This window comes from Kogia breviceps, chromosome 2 (assembly GCF_026419965.1).
Source record: "Kogia breviceps isolate mKogBre1 chromosome 2, mKogBre1 haplotype 1, whole genome shotgun sequence".
Lineage (NCBI taxonomy): Eukaryota > Metazoa > Chordata > Mammalia > Artiodactyla > Physeteridae > Kogia > Kogia breviceps.
The window spans coordinates 178,081,253-178,105,965 of record NC_081311.1 but is presented as its reverse complement, the minus strand read 5'-3'; the positions used below and the strand labels follow the sequence as shown (position 1 = coordinate 178,105,965).

At 36.3% G+C, this 24,713-nt stretch overlaps 1 protein-coding gene across 9 annotated transcripts in view; it reads left to right on the top strand.

Annotated features, from left to right (window-relative positions):
- Positions 1 to 24,376, top strand: part of IKZF2 (IKAROS family zinc finger 2) — a 175,762-nt gene extending 151,386 nt beyond the window's left edge. For 7 of the 9 annotated variants that reach the window (XM_067026818.1, XM_067026817.1, XM_059052579.2 and 4 more), the window contains 3 exons: positions 5,642 to 5,779; positions 14,007 to 14,150; positions 20,158 to 24,376. In XM_067026818.1, coding sequence (XP_066882919.1) covers positions 5,642 to 5,779; positions 14,007 to 14,150; positions 20,158 to 20,882 — 1,007 coding nt within the window. In that variant the 3' untranslated portion in view covers positions 20,883 to 24,376. The remainder of the gene's footprint in view (positions 1 to 5,641; positions 5,780 to 14,006; positions 14,151 to 20,157) is intronic. The other 2 variants (XM_067026822.1, XM_067026821.1) reach the window with 1 other exon arrangement.
- Positions 24,377 to 24,713: the final 337 nt, after the last annotated feature.

Below are 24,713 nucleotides of genomic sequence, written 5' to 3'. Positions count from 1 at the left end.
AAAAAAAGCCAGAGAAGACAATATAAAAAGAACTTTTTTAAAAAGAAAAAATTCTGCTCAGATAAATGTTATTGTACCCATGAAAAAACAGAATACTATTTTTAAGAAAAGGAAAGAGGTCAGAGAAATTTATATTCACCAGAAAATATTTCACAGAAAGATTCAAAGAAAAAGGTGAGAAATTTTTCTAAAAGTAAACAGGGTAAAAGGATAATTAATATGAGGGAAAAAAGAAATTTCAAGACTCAATCCGGAAGGTCTAACATCAAATAATAGAAATTCCAAAAAGAGAGGACCGAGAAATAGATTATGTTTAGATGGGGGTGGGGTGAGGGGAAGACTATTTCATTAAGTACCCTTTAGGGCTATTTGATTTTTTTTTTTTTTCAAGTATGGGCATAGTAACTATGGTAAAAGAAAAATAATTATTAAAGTAAATAAGAAAAAGACTAAGAATGCTAAGGTAAACTAAATCAACATATCATAATTTTAGAATTTGGGAAAAAATTGTTACCTAACAGCAGCAACAAAACTATTATTTTATATCATGGGGAAATTTCAAGATATATTGTTCAGTAAAATAAGCAGATTGTAAAATACAGCATATAAAATGACCCAATTTCATAACAAAACATATCTTTGCATGCATAGAAAAAATACATGATATAAAAATGTTAAAGATACTTATCTCTAAATGATATAATTATAAATAATTTTTGGTGAATTTTAAAATTTTCTATATGGATGCATTGCTTTTAAAGTTAGTAAAAGATTCAGGGAAAACCAGTGAAAGGAAAATATTTAAAGAGTTAGGAAATGATGTCATTCATGAAAACACCACTTATTAGTTCTTGCTGTGAACAAATCATGCTAAACTCTTTGGAGGTTACAAAGATATATAAGACATTATTTCAGTCTCTCAAGAAGCTCATAATCTAACATGGGAGATCAAAATGAATGTATACATACAGTTGATTCTTGAACAACACAGGGGTTAGGGGCATCAACACCCCCTCCCTTGCAGTGGAAAATCCACATATAACTTCACAGTCAGCCCTCCACATCCACGGTTCCACATTTGTGGATTCAACCAACTGCAGATCATGCAGTACTGTAGTATGTATTTGTTGAAAAAAATTCACATTATAAGTGGATCCATGCAGTACAAACCCAAGTTGTTCATGGGTCAGATGTAATCACAAATAACTCAAGAGACAGAATGTTACAAGTTTCCTGAGTGTGAGGATCAATACAGTTACAGTTCTTCAGTAGGAAAGATCGCTTTTGGATGGAACATGGTTAGGGAGATTGGAAGGATGCGTAGGATTTCAAGAGGCAGAAATTGTGTCAAGCCATTCCAGAAAGAACTAAGACTCAGAAGTGTAAAAGCGGAAGGTAATCCTGGCTGAATCCTGGGGTAGAAGATGGGATGTATTCCTTGGGACCAGACAGTGTAGGATGCTGAATGCCAGGTACAGGGATTTGAACTTTGTTCAGTAGAAGTGAAAAGTCATTGAAGGTTGTTGACAGGGGGAGTAAAATAATTACACAAGGGAAGAGAACACCTGGTTTGAAGTATTCTAAGCTTGCCCAGGTTCATGATAATGAACTAGGAAATTGGTTCTGGGAGTGAGAAGGAGGGATAAACTTGAGCAATTATTTGGATGTGAGAAATGAGGTAGGAGGCAACAATAGTCGTTGCCTTGTCATGAGTCTGGTTTATTAAAACAGTGGTAATGCACAAAAGAGCAGTCAGAATAGAGAAGTAGTTTTGTAGAGGAAGATAATTTTGGATATGTTGAATTTTAGATTTTAGATTTCAGAGGAATATGTATAACTCAATACTCCAAAGGCATTTGGAAGTACGAGGTTGAAGTACGGTCATTCAGCAAATACATATTGAGTACCTCCTATGTTTAATAACTACAGTAAGCACTATCAATTCCAAATTGAGTAAAACATGACCTCTGTCCTCATGACAGAGCTCATTGTTTGGATGAGGGAAACAGATCAGATGGATAATTACAATGCAATTATCATAAGTAATGCATCAACAATATGGACAGAGCGCTGCGAGAGCACAGAGGGGGGAAACTGTGTCCTTGGGTTCACCATGATCACTTTTAAAATGTTTGTGGCAAATAGGAGCTTCCAAACATGGGAAATTATTCCATGCATGATTTGGACATTTCATAGAAATGAGGGCTTAAATCTAGAGGGAAAAGAGGGAAAAGAGGGAGACTACTGTACTGAGAGCAAAACCTGGAAGTACATATATATCTACCAGGTAGGAAAAGATTGAGAAGCCAGGGAGTGAGGATGCAGAATCTGATCCCAGAAGCTAAAACAGGAGATTCAAGACTTCTGAAAGTTTGGTAGTGACAAGGAATTAGGAACATTTTGGACTGATTAAAGTCTACCGGATTTAGCACTTTAGAGACTATTGATGACGTTTTTTAAATGTGTTTTTTTTTTTAACCCTCAATATAGAACTTTATTACGGGAGGGGCAATAGAAGGTCCCTGTGTTGAAGATATCACATCACGGAGACCTGGAGCCTGGAAAAGATGGCACTGGGGAGTTCAGGGAGCTTTGAGAAGGGGTAGCAGAATGAAGGTGTTTCAGATAGTGAGACTGTGTAAATAATAACATTTGTAAAAAGAAAAGTAGCAAAAGACTGGTCCTTTTCTGTGAATATATATACATATATTATATATATTAACTCATATAGTTGATACCTATTATACAGTTAAACTCATCATATATAGGGCGTAAATATAAACAGTATTTTCATGAACTTGATTTTTAGGAAAAATGGATGTCCATTAAAATTACTGTGGTAATCATTTCATGACGTATGTAAGTCAAATCACTCTACTGTACCCTTTAAACTTATACAGTGCTCTATGTCAATTTTATCTCAATAAAAATTGAGGAAGAAAAAAAGAAATATCAAAGAACTGACAGGAAATGGTCTTGTAGGGATAGTAGAGCCATTGGATTTGGAAGGGACTTTTGATGATGCTTGAAAATAATTTTCAAAAGAGTAGCAAGGGCATGATCTAGAATTCGAAGGAGCTAAGAACTTGAGAGTAAATAGAAAGAGATGACGGCAGTTCCCGGAAACACTGTCTCTCCTCCCCCCTCCCCCCATCCCCATTATCTGACGAACTTCTACTTTTTCTTCAGTTATCAGCCTAAATGTTCATACCTCAGGCAGACCTTCCTGTCCAACCTTCTCACACTAAATTGGGGTCCCCATGTTATACTAGTTTAGCATTCTTTAGCTCTGTAGAATTTACAATTTGTGATGTATTGCTTGTGTATTTGTTAAATGTCTGTCTTCCTCAACAGACTGTTGGTTGCATGAGGATAGGCACCATGCGAATTTGCTCTCCACTTTACATTCCAGCCTTGTCCCAGTGTTGGTACCTAGTAGGCTTTCAATAAAGATGTATTAAATGAGACATGTAGAAGGGTAAGGTGGAACACTTCCAGAACAAATTTCTTGGACATAGAATAGTTATGAGATGTCAGAGTCCAGCATGTCACCCAGTATGTGGATTGCTGGAATAGAATACAGATGAAGATTTGGAGAAATTGAGGTTATACTTTTAGAGCACTTTACTCAAATATCTGTTATACTCACAGAGAACAAGGACGGGATGAAGAGAGGAAAGAGTGATGTTTTAAACAAATAGATGACAAAATGGGAGAGGCTGAAGTAAAGCAGATGGGATTAAATTCTAAAATGAGGGGAGTAGAAAGTATCCTGTCTTTTCTTCCTTATCTGGGGAGTTGGGAGTTTATAGAGGGCTGTTAGCTGAGGGGAGTGGACAAGAACTATATTTTAATTAAGTTAAAAAGGTGTCAATTGCTTAGAGAAATAAGGGGAAGAAGTATAGGAGGATATTATGTTCACAGTAAAATATAGGTATCACAGGACACAATGCAACAGGACTTAAGAAGGGGAAGACAGAGACGATGGAACTAGTTTATAGTGGGCTGTTAACTACAATGTATATGCTTAACAAGTATTAATTGCTTAATAGACTTGTTGAGAGAAAATTCATAAAAGGCTTTTTGTCATATGTAGCCCCATATCTTGGAATGCAATTATATATAAATATATTTATACTATTTACATTAATATTTTTGACTAAAAAAATATTTTCTTGTATTTTTTATGCTCTCACACAGTGCTATAAGAGTCTTCACAATATAAAAAGCTACCTGGTTTTTACTTCCCAGAAATTCTTGGTTCTGAAAAATAGAAGTTACTTTGCCTGGTATTTTTAGAAATGACTGATCCTGCCTTAGACAGCTTTTGTTTTTTAAGACGGTTTACAAAATATTGTGATTATCAAATAACTGATTTGAATTTATATGCACCTCAAATACAATCTAAAGGTTTGCTTGGTTTTTTTAATCAATGTAGTGAAATTTTTATGCAGGTGTGAATACCTTGTCTTGTTAAAGTATTTCAATTTCATTTATGACCATTATCCTAGCATGGGTTTGTAAGGGACCTGGAGTTGAGGATGGTATCTTTGACCATGAAAAAGAGTTGTCTATTTGTCCTCTAGGCAAAACAAAATGATTTCTAAGGGAGTCAAATGAGAGAAGCTGACCTGATTCACAACATGCTTAACTGAGGGCTTTGGCAACAGACCACCTGATGCTTTATGGTTTTCTGCATCCATTCAACACCAAGAATCAAAGTGCTCTGTGATACCCTTGTGAATAGTCTTACATTAAAACACACCTCTTTCCCTAAGTGTGTTTTTTTTCCTTCTTAATTTTTTAAAGTTTTTTTTTAATGTGAGCATTGAAGCATTTTACCAGGTATAATGAGATGTGGCTATTAGAAAATTCATTTCCTGAATGTGAAATATGTAATTAAGTATCACTATCGTTGTATAACTAAATATGTTAGGGCTTTGGTGGTTATTGTTAATAATCCTGACTCAAAGCACCTAGTAGGTTAATTCTTGGTAATATAAGAATAGTGCTGACTGATGTGGGAGAATAGGCTGATCTGCTGCAAAGTTTTGCATGTGTGAACAGTTATTACCAAGGTGGAAAGAAAAGAGAAACTCCCTGCTTTTATCTGTGCTTTTTCTCATCACCTGAATTCTTTCTAGTCTTCTTGGTACCTATGAATAATCTTTTCATTAGACAATGACATTTCAAGTTGTTGGATTTTAGTTTCCTTCAGTAAAATTCTCTATTCTTAGCCCCCTCCCAATAAATAAAAATAATTCTCATCATGTATCTAGGACACTCCTGATTTGTCTTTTGAATGAGTCAGAGCGGAGAGAACTGTGTAAGAGTAAATGTTAGTGTTAAGAGTCAGATAATTTGAAGATCAATCACCAGCCTCTCATGATCTAGGATACAGTCAGAATATGATTTTGATTCATTATTTCCCCTATCACCAAAGGTACGATCTGCCTTTTCTTGCTGTCTTTTAATCTTGGTAGAAGTTTATTATCTTTAATTGCCTCAACTGGAGTGTGGTGGAGGAAGAGATTGAAGTCTGAAACGCATATAAATGCTTCCTCCAGACCATCAAGAGTTAGCTGGTAATTTTGCTTTGGATGAGACTTGACAGCACACTAACCTTGAGTTCTCTTCACAGTGGGTAAACCTCACAAGTGCAACTACTGTGGACGAAGCTACAAGCAGCGCAGTTCACTGGAGGAGCACAAGGAACGCTGCCACAACTATCTCCAGAATGTCAGCATGGAGGCTGCCGGGCAGGTCATGAGTCACCATGGTGGGTAGCAATGGCATTCACCATTTTCATTCTCCCCTACTGTTTTCGTCGTTTGTTATGGGTTAAATAGTTCCCTCTATCCTTCAGCATGAAGGTAACACTATAGTCTATTTTAGAGCAATTTTAGGTCACACTCACTTTGTATGGGATCATCTTAAGTACTTGAAATGAGTTGAGCTTTGGGACACTTTGCAAACAAGCTATATTGAGTTTCTGTGATACACCCAAATTATTTCTGATAGCCTGTGTTTGAACTGCCATCATAATGGCGGCTGGCCTTGAATACACCAAAGTAAGGTACTCTTTACTCTTCTTTTACATTGGCTGCGCCAAAGAGTTCGAGATGGTTTCACATAAGTCTGTAGGTTTTTCTAAAAGAAGTAATTGGTTGTGTATTTTCATTTCTCTTAGGTAAGTGATCAGTGATATCATTGAAAATGTCTCCAGTCTGTCTTGTGATTTATCTTGGAAGTTACTGATTTTGCTTTCTACAAGTATGGGGAACATTCTAGACCAAAATTAGGTGCCACTTCCCTCCACAAAAATAAAAACTCAAACAAAACATCCTGATCTCCTACAATAGCGGGTAGGAAAGCAGTCCCTAAGGTTTATCAATTAATAATGATCTATAACTAAAAAGTTAATGTTAGTAAATCATCCTTTTTAAGGAGAGTTATGAATTTTAATTCTTTAGATTTGGGGCATCTCTTTGGTCCTACTAATTATATTTTTATACTGATTGATTTTATTATTCATACAAATATATACAGAAATGTTAACTTACTGATACATTTGTATCTTTCATTTAAAAAAGATTTGCCTAGTATTAAATAGTACAGTTGGGAAATCCTGTAGTCACTTTTAAAATATAAATACCGGTGTTGTATTGTTTGTTTTATATAGTATGTACTGTGGAACTATGTTTATTGGACAGCTAATGATTACTTGTTGAATTGGGAATCTTTTATTTTGTTATCCTGAATAATTGAAGCATTTCTTTGTATTGAGGATAGGTTATATAATCTAAAGAATCAGATTTAATTCTATCATTGTTGTGAGTTGAGTCTATTTGTTTTTATATTATTATTATCAACCAACATTTTTAAAACCCTGTCCATTTTTTAAGTCTTTGTAAATTTGGTACTGCAAAGCTTGCATTGCTGGGGCTTATGACAGTAGTATAGGATCCAGAGCATCGAGGTTAAAATGGTGGACCTAGGAGTCCAACAATTCTGGTCTGGCTATGTGATGTCTGAGTTCGTCACTCATAGGCTTGGTGTGAACTTAAAGTGATTGGATGTACCAAAAAAAAAAAGTTCTTTTTACTATTTCAGGGCATTAAATATTAAGAAATAATAAATATTGCATCCCCTATAAAGTTATGTTACTTACCAGTGTTAACTTAGGCATTTGAGGTTTCATTTACTTACTGAGCACATTGTTTCTGTTCAAATTGCTGCTTTTAGAGGTGGCTTGAGGCAAGGTAGCTGATGGAGGCGTGGGGCATGCCAAAGTTTTCCAAAGACACTTTATGGCACTATTACTAGTTTTTCTGTATAATATTCTCTCATTGCAAATTTTTTTTTTTTTTTTTTTTTTGTGGTACGCGGGCCTCTGACTGTTGTGGCCTCTCCCGTTGCGGAGCACAGGCTCTGGACGCATAGGCTCAGCGGCCATGGCTCACGGGCCCAGCCACTCCGTGGCATATGGGATCTTCCCGGACTGGGGCACAAACCTGTGTCCCCTGCATCGGCAGGTGGACTCTCAACCACTGCGCCACCAGGGAAGCCCTCTCATTGCAATTTTGATATTTGACTGGATTATTAGTTTTATTAACTAATTTTTCCATTCACAGTTATTTGTGAAACTGTTGCAAACACATGTGAATACGAAAAATAGAATCTCTCCTAAAAGACCTTATGTTGTTATAGTGAGGTAAGGCGTACATAAATAGTTATAGTCAACATGTAACTATCTGTTGAGAGATTAATCAGCTATAGAATAAGTGATGCCAAAAAATTTAAACAGGTATGTTTTGGGGTAAAAAGACTTCTAAACAACTACAGCCTCAGCATCAACCCCCATTCCCCAGATTGCTTAGCCCTTGACAGGCGAAGGCCTTTACAGATGGCTCTGAAATTGGAAGAGTGAGGAAAGTGGGAAAGACACTCAGGTACTGGGTAGAGCAGGGGACAAAGCCAAGATGGAGTGTGTGCATGGGAGGGGGCAGGTAGGTTTTGATATCATTTATAGACCCAAATATTTGTTCTTCAATAATGGATGGAGTTTTAACCACATAAATTTATATTACTACTATTTCATGCTATACTTTTTCTAGGTGTGGTGTAATAATAAATTGAGATTATCCTTAATCTCTGCTTCCTTTTGTTAACATGCTTAATAGAGAATTGACCCTATGAGGTAGGAGTCGATAAATACCATAAGAGAGACAATATGGATAAAATGCTACTACAGTTCATCATTAACCTTGTCTCACATACATGGCTTGGCATGTGACTCGTTTTTGACAGAGCCACAGTGAAATTCATATTTACACCTCCCTCTCTTAGTATCCTGTTACATCTTATCTGTTATTCTGTCTTTTCCTTCAGAGTAGGTAGGGGGGTTGCCATCATTGTGGTCACCCATTAGCTCTTCGAAATTAATTACTATTCTTTCTTTTTCATATCTGACATTGTTATATTTCCTAGCCTTTCTTTCCCAAAACATGTTGCCACGTTGGCTCCTTCTAGTGAGGAAGCATCTGAAGTCAAAGAGACTTTCTTTCACTTCATTCAGGAAACATATATGGAGGGCTTGCTATGTGCCAAGCTCTATGGAATGTTCTGGGAATATTAAGATAAATGGATACAATTTTGTTCTTATATTTGTAGTTTGGTAGGAAATACATAAAAGATCAATAAAATGAAGCAAACGCTCTAATAAAGGCGTATATACACTTCTCCAGAAGCACAGATGAAGAAGTGACCTAACTGACTGGAGAAGTCAAGGAAAAGCTTCTTAAATTACGTGTTTGATCCATACACGAGGATGAGAAAAATTGCATAGATCTGATAGATTCACAGAAACTACACATTCCAGGGAGAGAAGTTTCCATAGGCTAAGACTTGGAGGTATAAAAGAACATTAACAAGTTTCTAGACGTAGAACATAGTTGGAGTTAAAGGGGTGGTAGGAAATGAGACTAAAACAGTAGGTTGTGATGCAACGATAGAGCTTTACATGCTAATCCAGTGTTTGAATTTCACTGGGGTAATCAAATTCCTGTCTTCTAAAGAACAGTGTCACCAGTGTAGGATAAAGGATAGATGCCTGACTGGAGTGTGAGGAGAGACTAGGCCTGAGAATGCCAAGGAAAAGATGAAGAGAAGCAGCAGGAGAAAAGGATGAAACACTGAAGACATATTTACAAGTTAGAATCAAAAGTCCTCAAGTTTGATGGAAAAGGAGGAAATTGATGACTTGTAGTTTTGGAAATAAAGATAATGATGAATTGGGTTTTATGGCAGATTATCTTATTTGAAAGTTATTTTATGCTCATTTATCAAGTCTTCTCAGCTTCAAGTAAAAGCTTTAAAAAGCAAAGTATGTAATTAGTTTTTCCTCCTTGCCTGAAGACAAAAATGAAAGTGTGACCCAGAAAGACAGCCAACTTTAAAGCAAGAATATATATTCTTATGTTTATGTTTTGAATTATTTGGTAAAGGGAATTTCTTTATTGCAAGGATGGAGACAATTGGGAAACTATAAACTTCCTGGTAAGCTTGTTCAACCTATTTCCAATGGGTGACAACATTTTCTTCATTAAGATGTTTAGTGAATATCCATTGGCTATTACATTTGTCTTACATCGTAAAGGGTACTAAAGACACAGAGCCAAATAAAATGCAGTCCCTACGTAAGGTCACCTACCAGCTATTGGAAGAAATAGACCAGTAAACGAACAGTTACAGCATTCAGTGATAAGCATCAGATGATAAGCACAGAGGACAGATATCTAGATCACAGTGGGTGTCCAAGAGGAATTTCTAGGGAAAATTTTGTTTGAGTGGGGTTTTGAAAGGCAGGATAGCCAGCTAAATAAATGGAAAAGGGTGTTTCATGTGGAGAGAACAGCATGTGTGAAGAAATAGAAGTCTAAAAGAGCATGGTGGGTTAAAGACCTACAAGTACTTATGTATAACTAGAGCCCAGTTGGTAAAGGCAAGAGAAATTGGAAGGTGATAAGGCCTGAAAGAGAGGCAATGAACAGGGCATCAATGACCTGTTGTGCTAAGCAAAGAATTTTGTACTTCACCCTAAAAAGTATTATTACATTTACATTTTATTGCTAGAAATGTGGGAGATAGATCAAAAGAGTCAAGATAGGGCCAAGTAGTCCATTGCAGCAGTCTCCTGATTGGTTGAGTTGGGCTTAGTAGCCAGCAATATGCAGAACAGTTATTTAATTGAGAGCAACTATAGATGTAGAATCTAAGACGCATAGTACCTCTGTGCATATATATAAGGAGAGGTGATAAGGAGGAGGGGCAGAAGACTGGCTGAAAGGGAAGAAATCTAGGATTTACCCAACGTGTCTAGCATGGACGACCAGGTAGATAGTAATGTCGTTCACTGAGATGGAAATTATGAAAAGAAGAGAAAGTTTTGGGGGGAAAATAGAGATTTCAGTTTTTGAACACATTATCTTTTAGGCACCTGTGAGAGACAGCCAAGTGAAACTATCTAGAAGGAAGTTGAATATATAGATCTCAAACTCTTGAGAGAAGTCTCAGTAGGCAATAAAGATGTGGGAGCCATCACTATATAGGTAGTAGTCTAAAGTAAGAGATTTTATAAGGTTATATGGGTATAACCTTATATAGAGCATAGAGTAAGACATCTAGAAGACCAAGAACACATTAGGAAGGGGAAGAAAAGAGCAATGAAGCTGAGTAAGACCAGAGGATGGGAAAATGGAAAGAGTGATTTCAGGTATGGGCACTGTCCAATGTTGTCAAGAATATAATTTAGATAAAAGCTTCTTTTATGCTCTACAACATGGAGAAAATTTGTGACAAAAGAGAAGGCATCTGTTTTGTTTGCCTGTTATACATGTCATACATACCCTCCTCCTCCTATAATTAACAAGACTTCTATTTTCCTTTAGAGAGCTGTCCTCTCTAATCGGCTGAAGCCATGGCAGGACTGTCAGTCTAGGTGCCCTGCCCTCTTCTGGTGGGGGGTGGACATGTGACCTAATCTAGGTCCCTCAGACTGTGTCTTCTTGGAATTTGAAATTTGAGTGGATTGTTTGGCAAAATAGCTATATTGGGAACACTTGGATGGTTCTATCTTTATGATTAATCAATGTGGTGAGATAATGAAATAATGCAAGGATAAATATTTTTATCCTGCTTATAACTTCAAAAATAAGCAAGATATTTGGTTATGAAGTTTGTTCTAAGAAGTTGAGTTTGCATATTGGTATTTTCTTAGCCTAGGTGAATGTCTCACAATGCAATTAATACATTATTGAGTTAACTAGACAACTTGTTTTGTGTTTCAAGCAATGTATATCTAGAACACTTTGATGAGTTGCACCCAGATACATGAAAGCAAATAATTTAGATTAGTTATATAATATATAAAATGTATCAGATCTTTTCTCAGTGGAGACCTTAAAAATATTTCAAACTTGTTTGTACAAAGTCATCAGTCAAATAATGGCTAAGAGCCCAGGCTCTGGAGTCACACCACCTGGGTTCTGCTCGTATATTCCCTGTTAACTAGATATAAACACTGAGAAAATACTTCAGTAAAAAAAATTGAAAAAAAAATGCATTGTAAATCAACTATACTTCAATTTTTAAAAAAGCACACTGAGAAAATTACATCTTTGGGTCTGTTTCCCCATCTGTATAATAGAGATGGTAATTGTACCTATCTCAGTGGGTTGTTGAAAGCTTAAATAAATTATCAGATGGAAAGCCTTACACAGGGTGAGTCTGTTGTTGTTATTATTATTGCTGATATGGTAGAAACAAGACTAATATTTGATATGTAAAGGACTGTTGGTTGTGAAGTAGAAGTTAGATCAGAACTCTGCCAAAGTCATTGTTTTCAGTTCATATGAGCTTCATTGAACTAGGGACAAATCACTTGAATTGAGGTGGATGTGGTGTGGGACAGTTCCCACACCCAGGTTTCGTTTTGAGTGTTAAATGTGTGCAAATATGAAAATTCAAGGTGAGACTTAGAGCAAAACTGCCAAGTTTTAGACTATTCATTTCAAACCTAATTAGTATATTCAATTTGGGGGCAAACCCTGTTAACCAGTTTTGCTGTTTTTTAGCAAGATCGACAACAACAAACTTTTTTTCTTTCCTTCTTTCGTTTTGGATCTTGGTTCATGACATATTTTCATCTTTGGTCCATTCATGGCCAGTTTTTCAGTTATATAGTTACTTTTTAATAATGTAGTAAGTGCCTGTGAATTCAACACCTAAAACAAAAGTTAAAATTTTGACAATAATCTGTATCTAATTGCATGGCTTTCCTCCACATCACCACTGCCATTCCATCCTCCTGGCCCCCCTTATTTGAATTCTGTGGTCATTCTTTCTTTGCTTTTCTTTTTAAGTTTTTTTTTTTTTTTTCTTATTTTAGTTGTTGCTAAGAGAGGACATGATGTTGTGTGTAATATCTGGGGACATCTTTTTGCAGTTGTATATCATGAATTATATCCGTATAGAAAGTGACCTATGTGTTTCTTTGTTTCTAAGTCTCCTCTTGGAATTTTTTTCCAAATTAACATCTAGTAATTACAGAGTCCCTTGCCATTAAAAGAGAGATTGAAGATTGAGTTTTTCTGGCCCATCCACCTGGCTATATACTAGGTTAACCCAAAACTTAAGCTGAATATCGATGTCTTTAAACATGCTTGAATTACAAAAACATTTTCTGATGCCATTTTTCATTTCTTCAAAATCAGTAACCTGTATTGGTTATTAAATAGGTCACCTGAATTGTGCACTGGATTTTCTTAACTTTCATCTCTTGCTTTCTCACTCTTAGTGTCTGCCCTTATTAAGGATAATACATTGTGTTTCACACAGTGGGGCTATCCCTTTACAAATGAAAGGAGCAGAATAAATTATTTTACAGTGCCTGATGAACAAGATATCCTAAGATATGAAACCTTTAGATTTCCAAACAGTGCTTACACAAGAACAATTGGAGAAAGCAACTGTAATCAAGAAATAATAAGTTATGGTCTGTCCTGTGAATATTGGTTTTAATCAACTGATCTGGTCTGTCTCTGATATTACTCTACCTTTACTTAAATGTCCTTTGACAGTATTTTTATTCAAAAACAACTTTTATAAGTTCTGTGTCTACACCATAAGTGTCAATATGTAATGTCAATATCTATGAACTAATATATTAGCCCACAGCAACTTAGACAAATGGGATAAAGAGGGAGTAGCACTGGAGAGTTTATGTCAAATGGATTAGAGCAGTAGTTTAGTAGGACAAACATGCCAGTTTAGAAATGGATTCTTTTGTCCTACTGAAGAACTCTTTTTAAAATAAATTACAATCATAAAGGTGTCACCGTTTACTGTGCATGGACATGTTTAGAATTGGATCTCCTTCATGAAGACTGCTTTGTGCAGGTATGTAGCTACTGCCAATAGGGCTCACAGCTCGCTCAGCTCATCAAATAGAAAATCTGTTACAGGAAAATACATGGGTGAAAAAAAACTGATTAACTATTATACTGCTCTTCTGTGTGTCTGTGTAAGGTTTCCTCCAAAACAAATTGACTTACTTAAATTGTTTTAGAAAAATAAACTCCAGAAGCCTTGAGAACAGTGCAGTCTTAAAGTAGTATTGACTTTAATCAACGTTAAAAACATTTTCAGAGGACCAAGATGAGACACAGGAAGAACATGTTGGCCAACAATAGTGGCAACAGTTTATGTCATTGATCTGAGAGAGACTCGGATAAAAACAAATCCTCTGTGTGTGTGTGTGTGTGAGTATACACACACTAGTGTTAAAAGTATACTTTAACACTAGAGGTTATTCTTTCTACTTAACTTTTATTCAGGCATACTAGCTTATGTTTGTATAACACATATTGAGATGGCAAGTCCAGCTTTGTATCTTTTTAAATGTTGAAGAAATTATCAGATTACATTTTTTGTATGGTTTTATATAGTACCTCCTATGGAAGATTGTAAGGAACAAGAGCCTATTATGGACAACAATATTTCTCTGGTGCCTTTTGAGAGACCTGCTGTCATAGAGAAGCTCACAGGGAATATGGGAAAACGTAAAAGCTCCACTCCACAAAAGTTTGTGGGTAAGCATTACAAAGGGTTTTATTTCTGTAAAAATTGATTTTAATGAGCAAAGGCATGTTCCCATGTGCTAGAAATATATATTGGTGTATTTCAGTTCATGAAGTAAATGCCCATCTCTTTACTCCATTATGCCACTCCGTGTGTACCGCATTTACACACACACACACACACACACACACACACACACACACACACTACACACCCTTAGGCATATGGGCCTAAGAAAGAGAAACGAAGGAAAGAGTGATAGTAATCAATTGCTTTCTCAAAATGAAATATTACATAAAGTGAAATAACAAATAGCAATACTTAAGGGAATAGCAATACTTAATACTTAAGGGAAATGATGTAGCCTACTAGCCAGTTTTGTAATCTTCTCAAATTTGCATTAGCGCCAGGTTTTTAAGCTGTTTTCTTTACACAATGTTAATGCTTTTAGTATTTAATCTAGAATGAAAAGAAATCTTTTTTTTAAATTCTGCATTAAAATACATAATGCAGCAGCCTACATTCAAGATGTTTCATATTTGGATCTATAGTTCATATTTTGATCTTTGTTTTCATGTAGCCTATAGTTTTGAACTGAAAAGATTAAATGTGATGTGTTAGACTTTCCTTTTTCATTTCCAAGCCCTCAGATATTCTTTGATACAGTATACAGAATGATGCCAACTCTGAGTGTAAGTTGTTAAGTATCTCTGAGGATACAGAAGCCTCTAGTTTTTTTTAAAAAAAACTGAATGAATAACAGATTCAATATAAAGAATTATCACTATATATGTAACATATATTCTTATAGACTTACAAAGAGTAAAAATTAGAAGAGATAAAAATAAACAGATTCTCACATTCTGGTGTCAAAACGCATTATAGAACATCCTTGTGAGGGTTAAGTAGTGACTGAGAGAAAATCTTTTCTTTGGTTATTTCATGGAGGAAAGGGTGATACAATTGTCCTACTCCAATAAACACTTAGAGAAGATTTCTTTTCAATCTAAAATTAAAGAACTAACAAATCACCAAAATATCACTTTACGACAAACTGGAGAGATTAACTGACAAAGTTCATTGAAGGAATGCTGAAGGGTAGCCCCAGGGATCATAGTTTATATTAGGTCAGTTTAAAACTATCCCCTGAGGGCTTCCCTGGTGGCGCAGTGATTGAGAGTCCGCCTGCCGATGCAGGGGACACGGGTTCGTGCCCGGCTCTGGGAAGATCCTACATGCTGTGGAGCGGCTGGGCCCGTGAGCCATGGCCACTGAGCCTGCGCAGCCAGAGCCTGTGCTCCGCAACGGGAGAGACCACAACAGTGACAGGCCCATGTACCAAAAAAAAACAAAAAACAAAAACAAAAAACAAACAAAAAAAACTAGCCCCTGAGAGTATACTCAGATCTGCCTTGGGCCCTAAGTTACTTTTATTTCTCTGTGTCTCTTTCTTCCTGTTTATAAATAACTTTTTTAAAATGTCATTCATCTGTTTTTAAAATTAATTTGATGGATGTCCATTAAATGTCTGTGTCTCAACTAGAGACTAGTATAGTTGGAAAAATATGAAATTTATTGCTATTCTATTTTCTGAATTTACTTAGTTCTGCTCTTTGTAATATTTTCATGTTTCCTTTGACTTAGAGATGCTACTCTCAATTTGATTTGATTACATTCCTTAGAAAAGGGTAGATTTTTTAAAATTACATTTTGATTCTAAAATAAGGACATTAGATTTTTATTAGAATTTGATGGTATTTTTTTCTTTATTTGGATTCTATCCTAGTGGTAATACACAGTTGACCTTTGAACAACATAGGGGTTAGGGGCAGTGACCCTCATACAGTAGAAAATTTGCATATAATTTACAGTTGGCCCTCCTTATACACAGTTCCTCCATATCCACTATTCTGCATCCATGGATTCAACCAACCATGGATCATGTAGTACTATAGTATTTACTGTTGAAAAAGTCCTCCTATAAGTGGACCCATGCAGTTCAAACCCATGTTGTTCAAGGGTCAACTGAATAACAAACAATTGCATAGTAACTGTTTTTATGATGTCTTTTGAAGTGAGAAATTTCATCATTCCACACTTATTGTAAATTTCTTTTTATCATGTCCCTCAGTTAAATAGTGTTCTTTGATTTTATCAAGCCCTCCAGGCCAGTGATCCTTGAACTTTCTGTATATATTTCCTCCTCTCTTTGCTTATTCAGTTTAGATTCGATGACTCTGTTGTCTTGTTGTCCTTCTGTCTTTCTCCTAGTAAAACCCCACTCTCTAATGGAGCCAGTTGAGCTTTTCCACATCTACATAGCTGCTAGTAATTTTAGAGAAAACCCCACAGCCTTATGAATTGGCATCACTGTAAATAAATGAGTAACTGATCTCAAATACCGGTTGTCCCATTCGTACTATATAGCAGCCTTCCTTTAACTCATCCCTGAATAGCTTTGTCTCCTACTCACCACTCTGGGCATTTCTACCTTTCTTTACTCTCCCAAAACATGGTATCTCACTCCTTGGTGATATTACATATAGATTCATAGGAAATAAAATCAGTTGAAATGATTTCAGTATAATATCACTAATCCTGTAGGATCACGTGCATTCACATGAATACTTTCTTCTTTCATTGATGAAAGAAGCATCCTTCTTTCTGATTAATTCCTCTTCTTGTGCTCTGAAATTCTCCTATCCCAGCCCCCATATAACTTACACTATTATTTTCCCCCTTTCTCACACATATTTTTAACCTCTCCCTTCTATTGGCATTTTTCTTTTGGCATTCAATGTGATAAACTCTCATGATTAAAAAAAAAAAAATCTAACCCCAAACCCAGGTCTCTTTCCAGCTACCTACTTTCTCCTTCTCTTCAAGGATGTAGTTGTTGAAAGAATTCTCTATACTTGCTTTCTATAAGTTCTTTTTTTCTACTCATTCCCCAGTCTATACAACCTGGCTTTCTTCCTTGTGCTCTGCTGAAATTATTCTCACTGAGGTGTCCACTAGCTTCAGAGTGTCAAGTCCAGAGCAAACTTTTTAGACCATCTTAAACCTAGAGAGCATTTGCACTGCTGAATAGTTAACTCCTTTGGAAACACTCTTTCCTTGGTTTCTATGACACTGATCTCTCTTGCATTTCTTCCAGCTTCTCTGACTGCTCCTTCTCAGTCTTTTTTATGGATTTACCCCAACAGTTATGCAAATGGAACAACAGTACTAATGGAGGCCTCAATTCATATGCCTAAATATATTAATATTATCAATCAGGCTTAAAAACTATTGTGTTCTAACCTCCTAATCTGGAAGACTGAGTTCAAATAAATACAGAATTCTCAGATTCCTTGGAGTTCCACATCAGACCTTGGAGGCCTGAGCAGAACCTCCACTCCCTGACCTGCAGCCAGGCCCCTCTTTTAAACCCACTCCTGATTCTTTCCAGTAGCAAAAAGGAGCCTCATGCACATATGTGTAGACTTTAGTCTGCACGTCCAAGTTCTTTTCACATCGCACCCCCTACACGGCACACAAGAGTAGTGTATTGACCATTCTTCAGGCCTAAGAGTGTACATACCGGCAGCACAGTTGGTACTCAGGAGAATGGACCCTATGAAGAGGACTGTGCGACACTTGGTGCAAGCTCCCGGCCATTTGGAGAAGGAATTCTGGGGTCCTGCGTACCCAGAGTATGGTCTAGGGTGTAAGCTCCAGGTAAGCACATTCTCTTGTCCCTGTACATTCCTTATTCCATGAGGAGCAAGGCCCGGGGCTCTCTAAGCATGGGGCTCAAATCCCACTTGCCCTAGTTTATGGGCAGGCATAAAAATCTTGCTGTTCTTCCAGGTTCTATTTTTGACCTTCTCTTTTTCACACTTTACTTATGCCTGGGTGATATCATCTATTCCCATGGCTTCAGAAGTTACTTTCGATCAACTGATGACTCTCATATCTATATCTCAAGCCCAGATCTCTCTCCTGAGTTTGAGTCTATATCTCAGTACTTATTAGACGTGACTTATTACTCAAAGTATTCCCCGATCTGAATTCACCATCTTTTCTATCCCATTGCTATCCACTAAGTTCCCCAGTCCAGAAACCTGGGCTCCATACTTAACCTCTTTTTCTCATTCTCTGTGTCTAGATAATCACCAAGTTCTAGCAACATTTTCTAAAATTCTCTCCATTCCATCGAATTTTCTCCATTTCCACTGCCACTCTACTAGTTGAGGCCACCGTGATCTCTACATCTCTACAGCAACAACTTCCTAAACCATCTTGCTAAATAAATATCTAGTTAAGTCACTTCCCTGCTTAACCCTTTCAGTTCTTACTGCTCTCAGGATAAAATTCAAATTCCTTAATTGTTGAATGAGCCTTATATATTATCTGATGCCAACTTTCTCATCTATTTCCATTCTCAGCCATATGCAAAGTGTAAGTAATCCCTAGAATGCATCATGCCCTCTAGCCTCTGAGCCTTCCTACCAGCTGCTCCAACCCCCACCATTCCTTTACTTGGCTAATATTTGTCATCACATTCTTCTCTCTGATGTCACTTTCTTCAAGAAGTTTTCTTTTACTATGAGTTATGTATTCCTCTTATTTGACTCCATACCACATATCACACTGTATTATAAATGATTCCTAAATTGTTGTCACTCCCTCTAAACTGTAAATTCTTTGAGAATATAGGTTTGTCTAGCTTAACTTTTAAACTCTTGATGTTACAATATCTTAATTGTATGCTACAAGATAATGACTCATCATATTTTTTCTTTCATTTTCATTACTCTGACCATTACCTTCATCTCATTTGGGGGACATTTCTTCAAACCTGTAATAATACTAGCCACGTGAAAGTATTTTTCCAGAATACAATTCTGTGAATCAGCATCACATGTTAGGCACCTACAACAACATACTAAACGTTTATAAGAACTTCACATATATTTTAAAGAAGCATTTATCTGTAAGATTTACCTATAAAAGTAACTAAGTATTAGTAGGAGAACACATTGTTTTAGTGGCAGAAGTTTTCAAAGGTAAAATATTCTGTCCAAAGCTGGCAATATTTGAAGGAGAAAAATTTAAACTACTATTTCATGCACCAGACTCTTTTATAGTTAATATTAGATATTTTGTTGAAGTAAAATTAAATTAGTTGAAGTAAATGTTAAAGGGAAAGCTACAAATATCCTTCAGTCAAGAAAATGTATAGAAAACTAACAATGGGTATACACACATACCAGCACCATTGCACATGTGTCTAAATAAGAAAGAGGTGATGCAAAAATGAATAATTATCCATTTCAAGAAGCAAAACAATGAAACCTAGTATTTTCCAAGTTTATGAGTCAGTGCTTTGGGAAATATCCTATATTTATATAGCCCTAAATTTCATTCAATTTATCAGACAATATCAGCTTTTATCAGTATTTTAATTGTGGCATTTTAAATTTTTCCAGAATGACATGTATTGGATCTATAATATTTCTCTAATATAGCAGCTAAATCAACCAAATTAAGCCTACACAATTGTGAGATAACAAGTGTTATAACCAGATCACCCTCGCTTTTATGATCTTTGAGGCTTGGTCACTGATGTTTAAAGTATGCAAAAACAAGTATAATCTGTGACTTATTTTCACCTGGTATTTCTTCTTTCTCCTGTAGTGGCTGAGCTCTAGACAAGTGGACATTTTAATAGAGAATGAAAATAAGATAACACACAATTATAACTTTCAGGCTAGATGCATTTTCATGGTGGCATTAGAACAAGTGCAAATGGCTTGTAAAATTTTTATTACTAATCCTTTTTGTAGGTGAAGAGTATTTGTGAGTCTCAGCAGAATTAAAGAGCTTAAATACTTGATCTAAAGAATAAGAGATACCATATTATGGAAAATGGAAGTGATGAGTTAACTTTGTACTTTTATATTTTTAGTCCAACCACTTATTTTGTTGTGTTCTTTTTTTTCTTTTTTACTTTTCTCCCCCTCTGTCTTTCAGGGGAAAAGCTCATGCGATTCAGCTACCCAGACATTCACTTTGATATGAACTTAACATATGAGAAGGAGGCTGAGCTGATGCAGTCTCATATGATGGACCAAGCCATCAACAATGCAATCACCTACCTTGGAGCTGAGGCCCTTCACCCTCTGATGCAGCACCCACCAAGCACAATCGCTGAGGTGGCCCCAGTTATAAGCTCAGCTTATTCTCAGGTCTATCATCCAAATAGGATAGAAAGACCCATTAGCAGGGAAACCTCCGATAGTCATGAAAACAACATGGATGGCCCTATCTCTCTCATCAGACCAAAGAGTCGACCCCAGGAAAGAGAGGCCTCTCCCAGCAATAGCTGCCTAGATTCTACTGACTCAGAAAGCAGCCATGATGACCACCAGTCCTACCAAGGAAACCCAGCCTTAAATCCCAAGAGGAAACAAAGCCCAGCTTACATGAAGGAGGATGTCAAGGCTTTGGATACCACCAAGGCTCCTAAGGGCTCGCTGAAGGACATCTACAAGGTCTTTAATGGAGAAGGAGAACAGATTAGGTCCTTCAAGTGTGAGCACTGTCGAGTCCTTTTCCTAGACCATGTCATGTACACCATTCACATGGGTTGCCATGGCTACCGGGACCCACTGGAATGCAACATCTGTGGCTACAGAAGCCAGGACCGTTATGAGTTTTCATCACACATTGTTCGAGGGGAGCACACATTCCACTAGGCCTTGTCATTCCAAAGGGGACCCCTATGAAGTAATGAACTGCACATGAAGAAATACTGCACTTACAATCCCACCTTCTTCAGATGTTGACATACTTTTTTTTAATATTATTACTGTCATTAATTTTTATTTTGTGGACGCAGTGTCATTTTCTCTGCCTAATTACAATAAGGAAGAAACAGAAGAGAGAAGGGATGGGATATTGTTTCTTGACAACTTGGCTTGTTTATTTTATGGGAATTAAAGAGCAGTTCATTTCTGCCATGCATAGATGTTAAGGTATATCATGCTTTGAGAAAAGAATAATCACTTGATTTGTAAAGATTCACCTAAGGATTCTAATTTGCCACTGATGTTCAGGATTATGATTGAAGGCAGGAAAGATTAGCGTTTTCTGGGTAGGACTTTCACAGTTTAAAATGGGATAAGTAATTTTACTGTTCAAAGAAGAATTTGTTTCAAAATGTAAACTGGGGTTTTTTTGCCCTCTAGACATCATGGAACACAAACACATTATTTTCAGTGATAACTCCTTGAATGAGTTGTTGTTGTGGGTTCTATGTTTACTTCCCCTATGGAATTTATAATACGGTATGTTGTACACTGTACCATATAGCAAAACTTTTAAACTACAGGTTGTTAAGGACAGCTACAAATACATCTTGAGATCCTAGGATCTTATTTTTCTAAACTTAAGCACTGTTTTTCCATAGTTTTGATGACTGGCATTTTATAGACACCCTGGCAGCCTTACTTTTAACACCTTTAATGAATAGTATTTTTATCTAGTTTTCAGAATAACATGGTCTAAGAGCGGCTAAGAGGCAGTCAGTAGTTTCCAGAAGGGACCTCTGCTTTTCTTAAATTTGTTTGGGAAGTTTTCTTTTAAAGTTGCAATGTGATGGCAGCATAGTATATGTATCTGTTTCTAAAAGTATGCTTACGATTGTCACTTTATTGGCATTTAATCACTGTTAACCAGTCAGCAGAAAAATATAATTAGGCTAACAGTAGCGGGGGGAAAATCCACTCAGAAATCCCTTTTCTGGTATTTCTCTTTTCACTGGTTTTTCTCAAGCTGTGACCACCCAGTGTTTTGTCCATAGTCTGTTCGTCTTTTACTCTTCTAGTGGAAGGTCTATAAAAATCTTGCCATAGGCTATTTCTTTCAAACTCTCCTCAGAGAAATTGCTAATTTGACCTGAATATGGTAACTTGAACCCCATAAGATTATGGCACTAGGGCTATTTATTCTATTATTTCTTCAATAATAATATTTACCACTTTTTGGTACAAGGAAAAGGGAATGTCTTTGTAACCGGTACATTAACTATAGATAAGACAGAAAAGCAAAACTTATTTTTACCTTTCTTGGAGTCCAGAATGTGACTGAACCTCCAAGCTTAAGTGTCCACGTCCACATTTTTCTGTCTCAAAAACATGCAACTATTTATAAGTTCTTGTCAGAAATGAATCTCAATCCCTTACTACAGAATTTTTCTTCTTTTCATTCATACATACGTTGCCATATTTCATGTACAGATTTTAACTTCTTTTATATGGCTGCTCCTCTGCTTTTTCTTTGCAGTCTAACAGCACGAGAGGGGAGGAACTGAATGAAACTGAATCAATTCATCTTGGGGGGCACCCTTGGAGGGGGAACTTACTGTTTGTGTTTAGAGAGGACAGGCCTGACCATGACTGGATTATCTGATAACCATTTCTGAATACTAAAATTACATTAAGCTTATAACTGCTGTAAAAAAAAAAAAAATCATTACATGGGATGCTGAAACTGTGTTTCTTAATGATGCAAGAATGATGTGAGAATTAGCAAGACTAGAGAACTGTGGACAGATAGGCAGATCTGGCCCCAGTACTGTGCTTCACTCATTTTCTAGTTTACCATCTGCTTATGTAAGCAGCTTCTAAGCACTGACACAGCTAGAGCTAGGCAAAAATGGTTACAACACAACTCTCTTTTACTAGCCCTCTGTGGTAATTATTTCTGGAGAAATGTCTAAATTGTTCCTTTAACTCTGAGAGAAGGCACCAAAACAGAAATGCAAAATGTTTTAAAGAGAACGTCCACTGTCAGTTTTCCTGCATGCTTTGGTACATTACTGCATTGTGAACATACAGTGTATTCAAAGGTGAAGCATGTCTTTGAGATTTCCTCACCCACCTGCCCCAACCACTCATAAATAATTGGAATTTAATTTTTTTTCCTTTTAGAGGAAGGTAAATAATTTAAGGTTAGTGATTTTGTATTTTACTACAATTCAAGGAAATATTGGGATCGCAGTCAATATGTTCATAACTTTGGCTATGTGTGAGTTTCTGCTGGTATCATCTATGAAGTTTTTTCCTGGTTACTATTTTTTATTTTCAGTGTATGAACAATCATGTTCCTACCTGCCCTGGGATGAAACTGAATTTAGGTGGACCTACAGAGTTGTATAGTACCCCCATGAGGACAGTACTAATATACTCTCCTTTTCTGATTTCGTCTTTTTGAGAATCTTTTTTATTGAAGGGACTTAATACTTTTGAGAGTGTATTTGCTACAAGTGTGTACTTGTACTTTCTTAGATTTATATAAGGAACAAAAAGAGGTAAAGATAGCTCAGGGTGTGGCAGGGACAAATGAGGACAAGATCAGTTCGAATGTGTAGGTTAGACAGAATTTTTGTGGACACAGTGCTTCTGGGAAACCCTGGATGGCTATATTTGCATGCTTCTTCATGAAAGGAAATATGCAAGGTAGTAGCACCTAAAAATAGATATGAGAGTCAGACATCAAGTAAATCAAGTTTTACATAAGTTATATGCCCAGTTTATTTAGGTGAGATTTCACATTACAGATTATTTGAGGGGCATGAAAATAGGTTAGCTTCTCTATTTTCCCGTTTGGCAAAAACTCATCACATTGCTTTGCCCTAATTTTGCCCAGAATTTTATCTCCAGCTCCTGTTAGAGAAATGTGTTGCCTCTCTCTGATAGTGGTCAATCACTTTTAAAAAGCCATTCTAATCTGGCTTGTTAAAATAGTGAAAGTGACCAGTAAGCAAATTGGAAGAGATTTTGAGTTGTTGAAACATGCCATTGAGAATTTTCTGGAGGGACAAAATGGGAGAACGAGAGACTAGGATTCAGATTTGGCTAAAAGTAGGGATTGTCTCTCCTACATACATACAAGCAGCTATATACATGCATCATAGTACCCATACACACACATTCTTTTAAAGAAAATTCATGGAAAAAAAGCAGAGTGATCAGATGTGTTGCAAGAGCCTATAGAGAGTTAAAATTAGTTAATACCTGAGCAACTTAGTAGGTTTACTTTACCAGATCGTACTAAGAAATATTAAACTTACTAGTGTGTCTTTAGGACTAGTCGCAACTATTCAGCTTAAACCTTGAGGCTTTACTGTGTACTTACAGAACAAAACAAATCAAATCCAAAACAAAAAAAGGCTTTAAGTTGATTTGATATAACCTCCAAAGTGAAAGAAACACAAATTACTTTTGAATAGGAAGATACAGAAAAGAGAAATTTTCAACTTTTACTTGTTGACAAATGGAGAAAGACAAGAATGTTTTAGTGAGCTTGGTATTGCTTTGATTTATGGTTTTTGTGTCTCAGTTGTAGACCTCACAGAACCATGAAGTTTTATGATATTTTATAAATGTTTGACAAAATTTACATCAGTGAAGGCATTTAAATGAAAATAATGTTTTACTTACTTCCCAAATGTTATCTTTAAAGTGATTCCTTATGGTGGAAAAAGAACAGAAAAGGCTGCAAAAATACAGATAAAAAACTATATG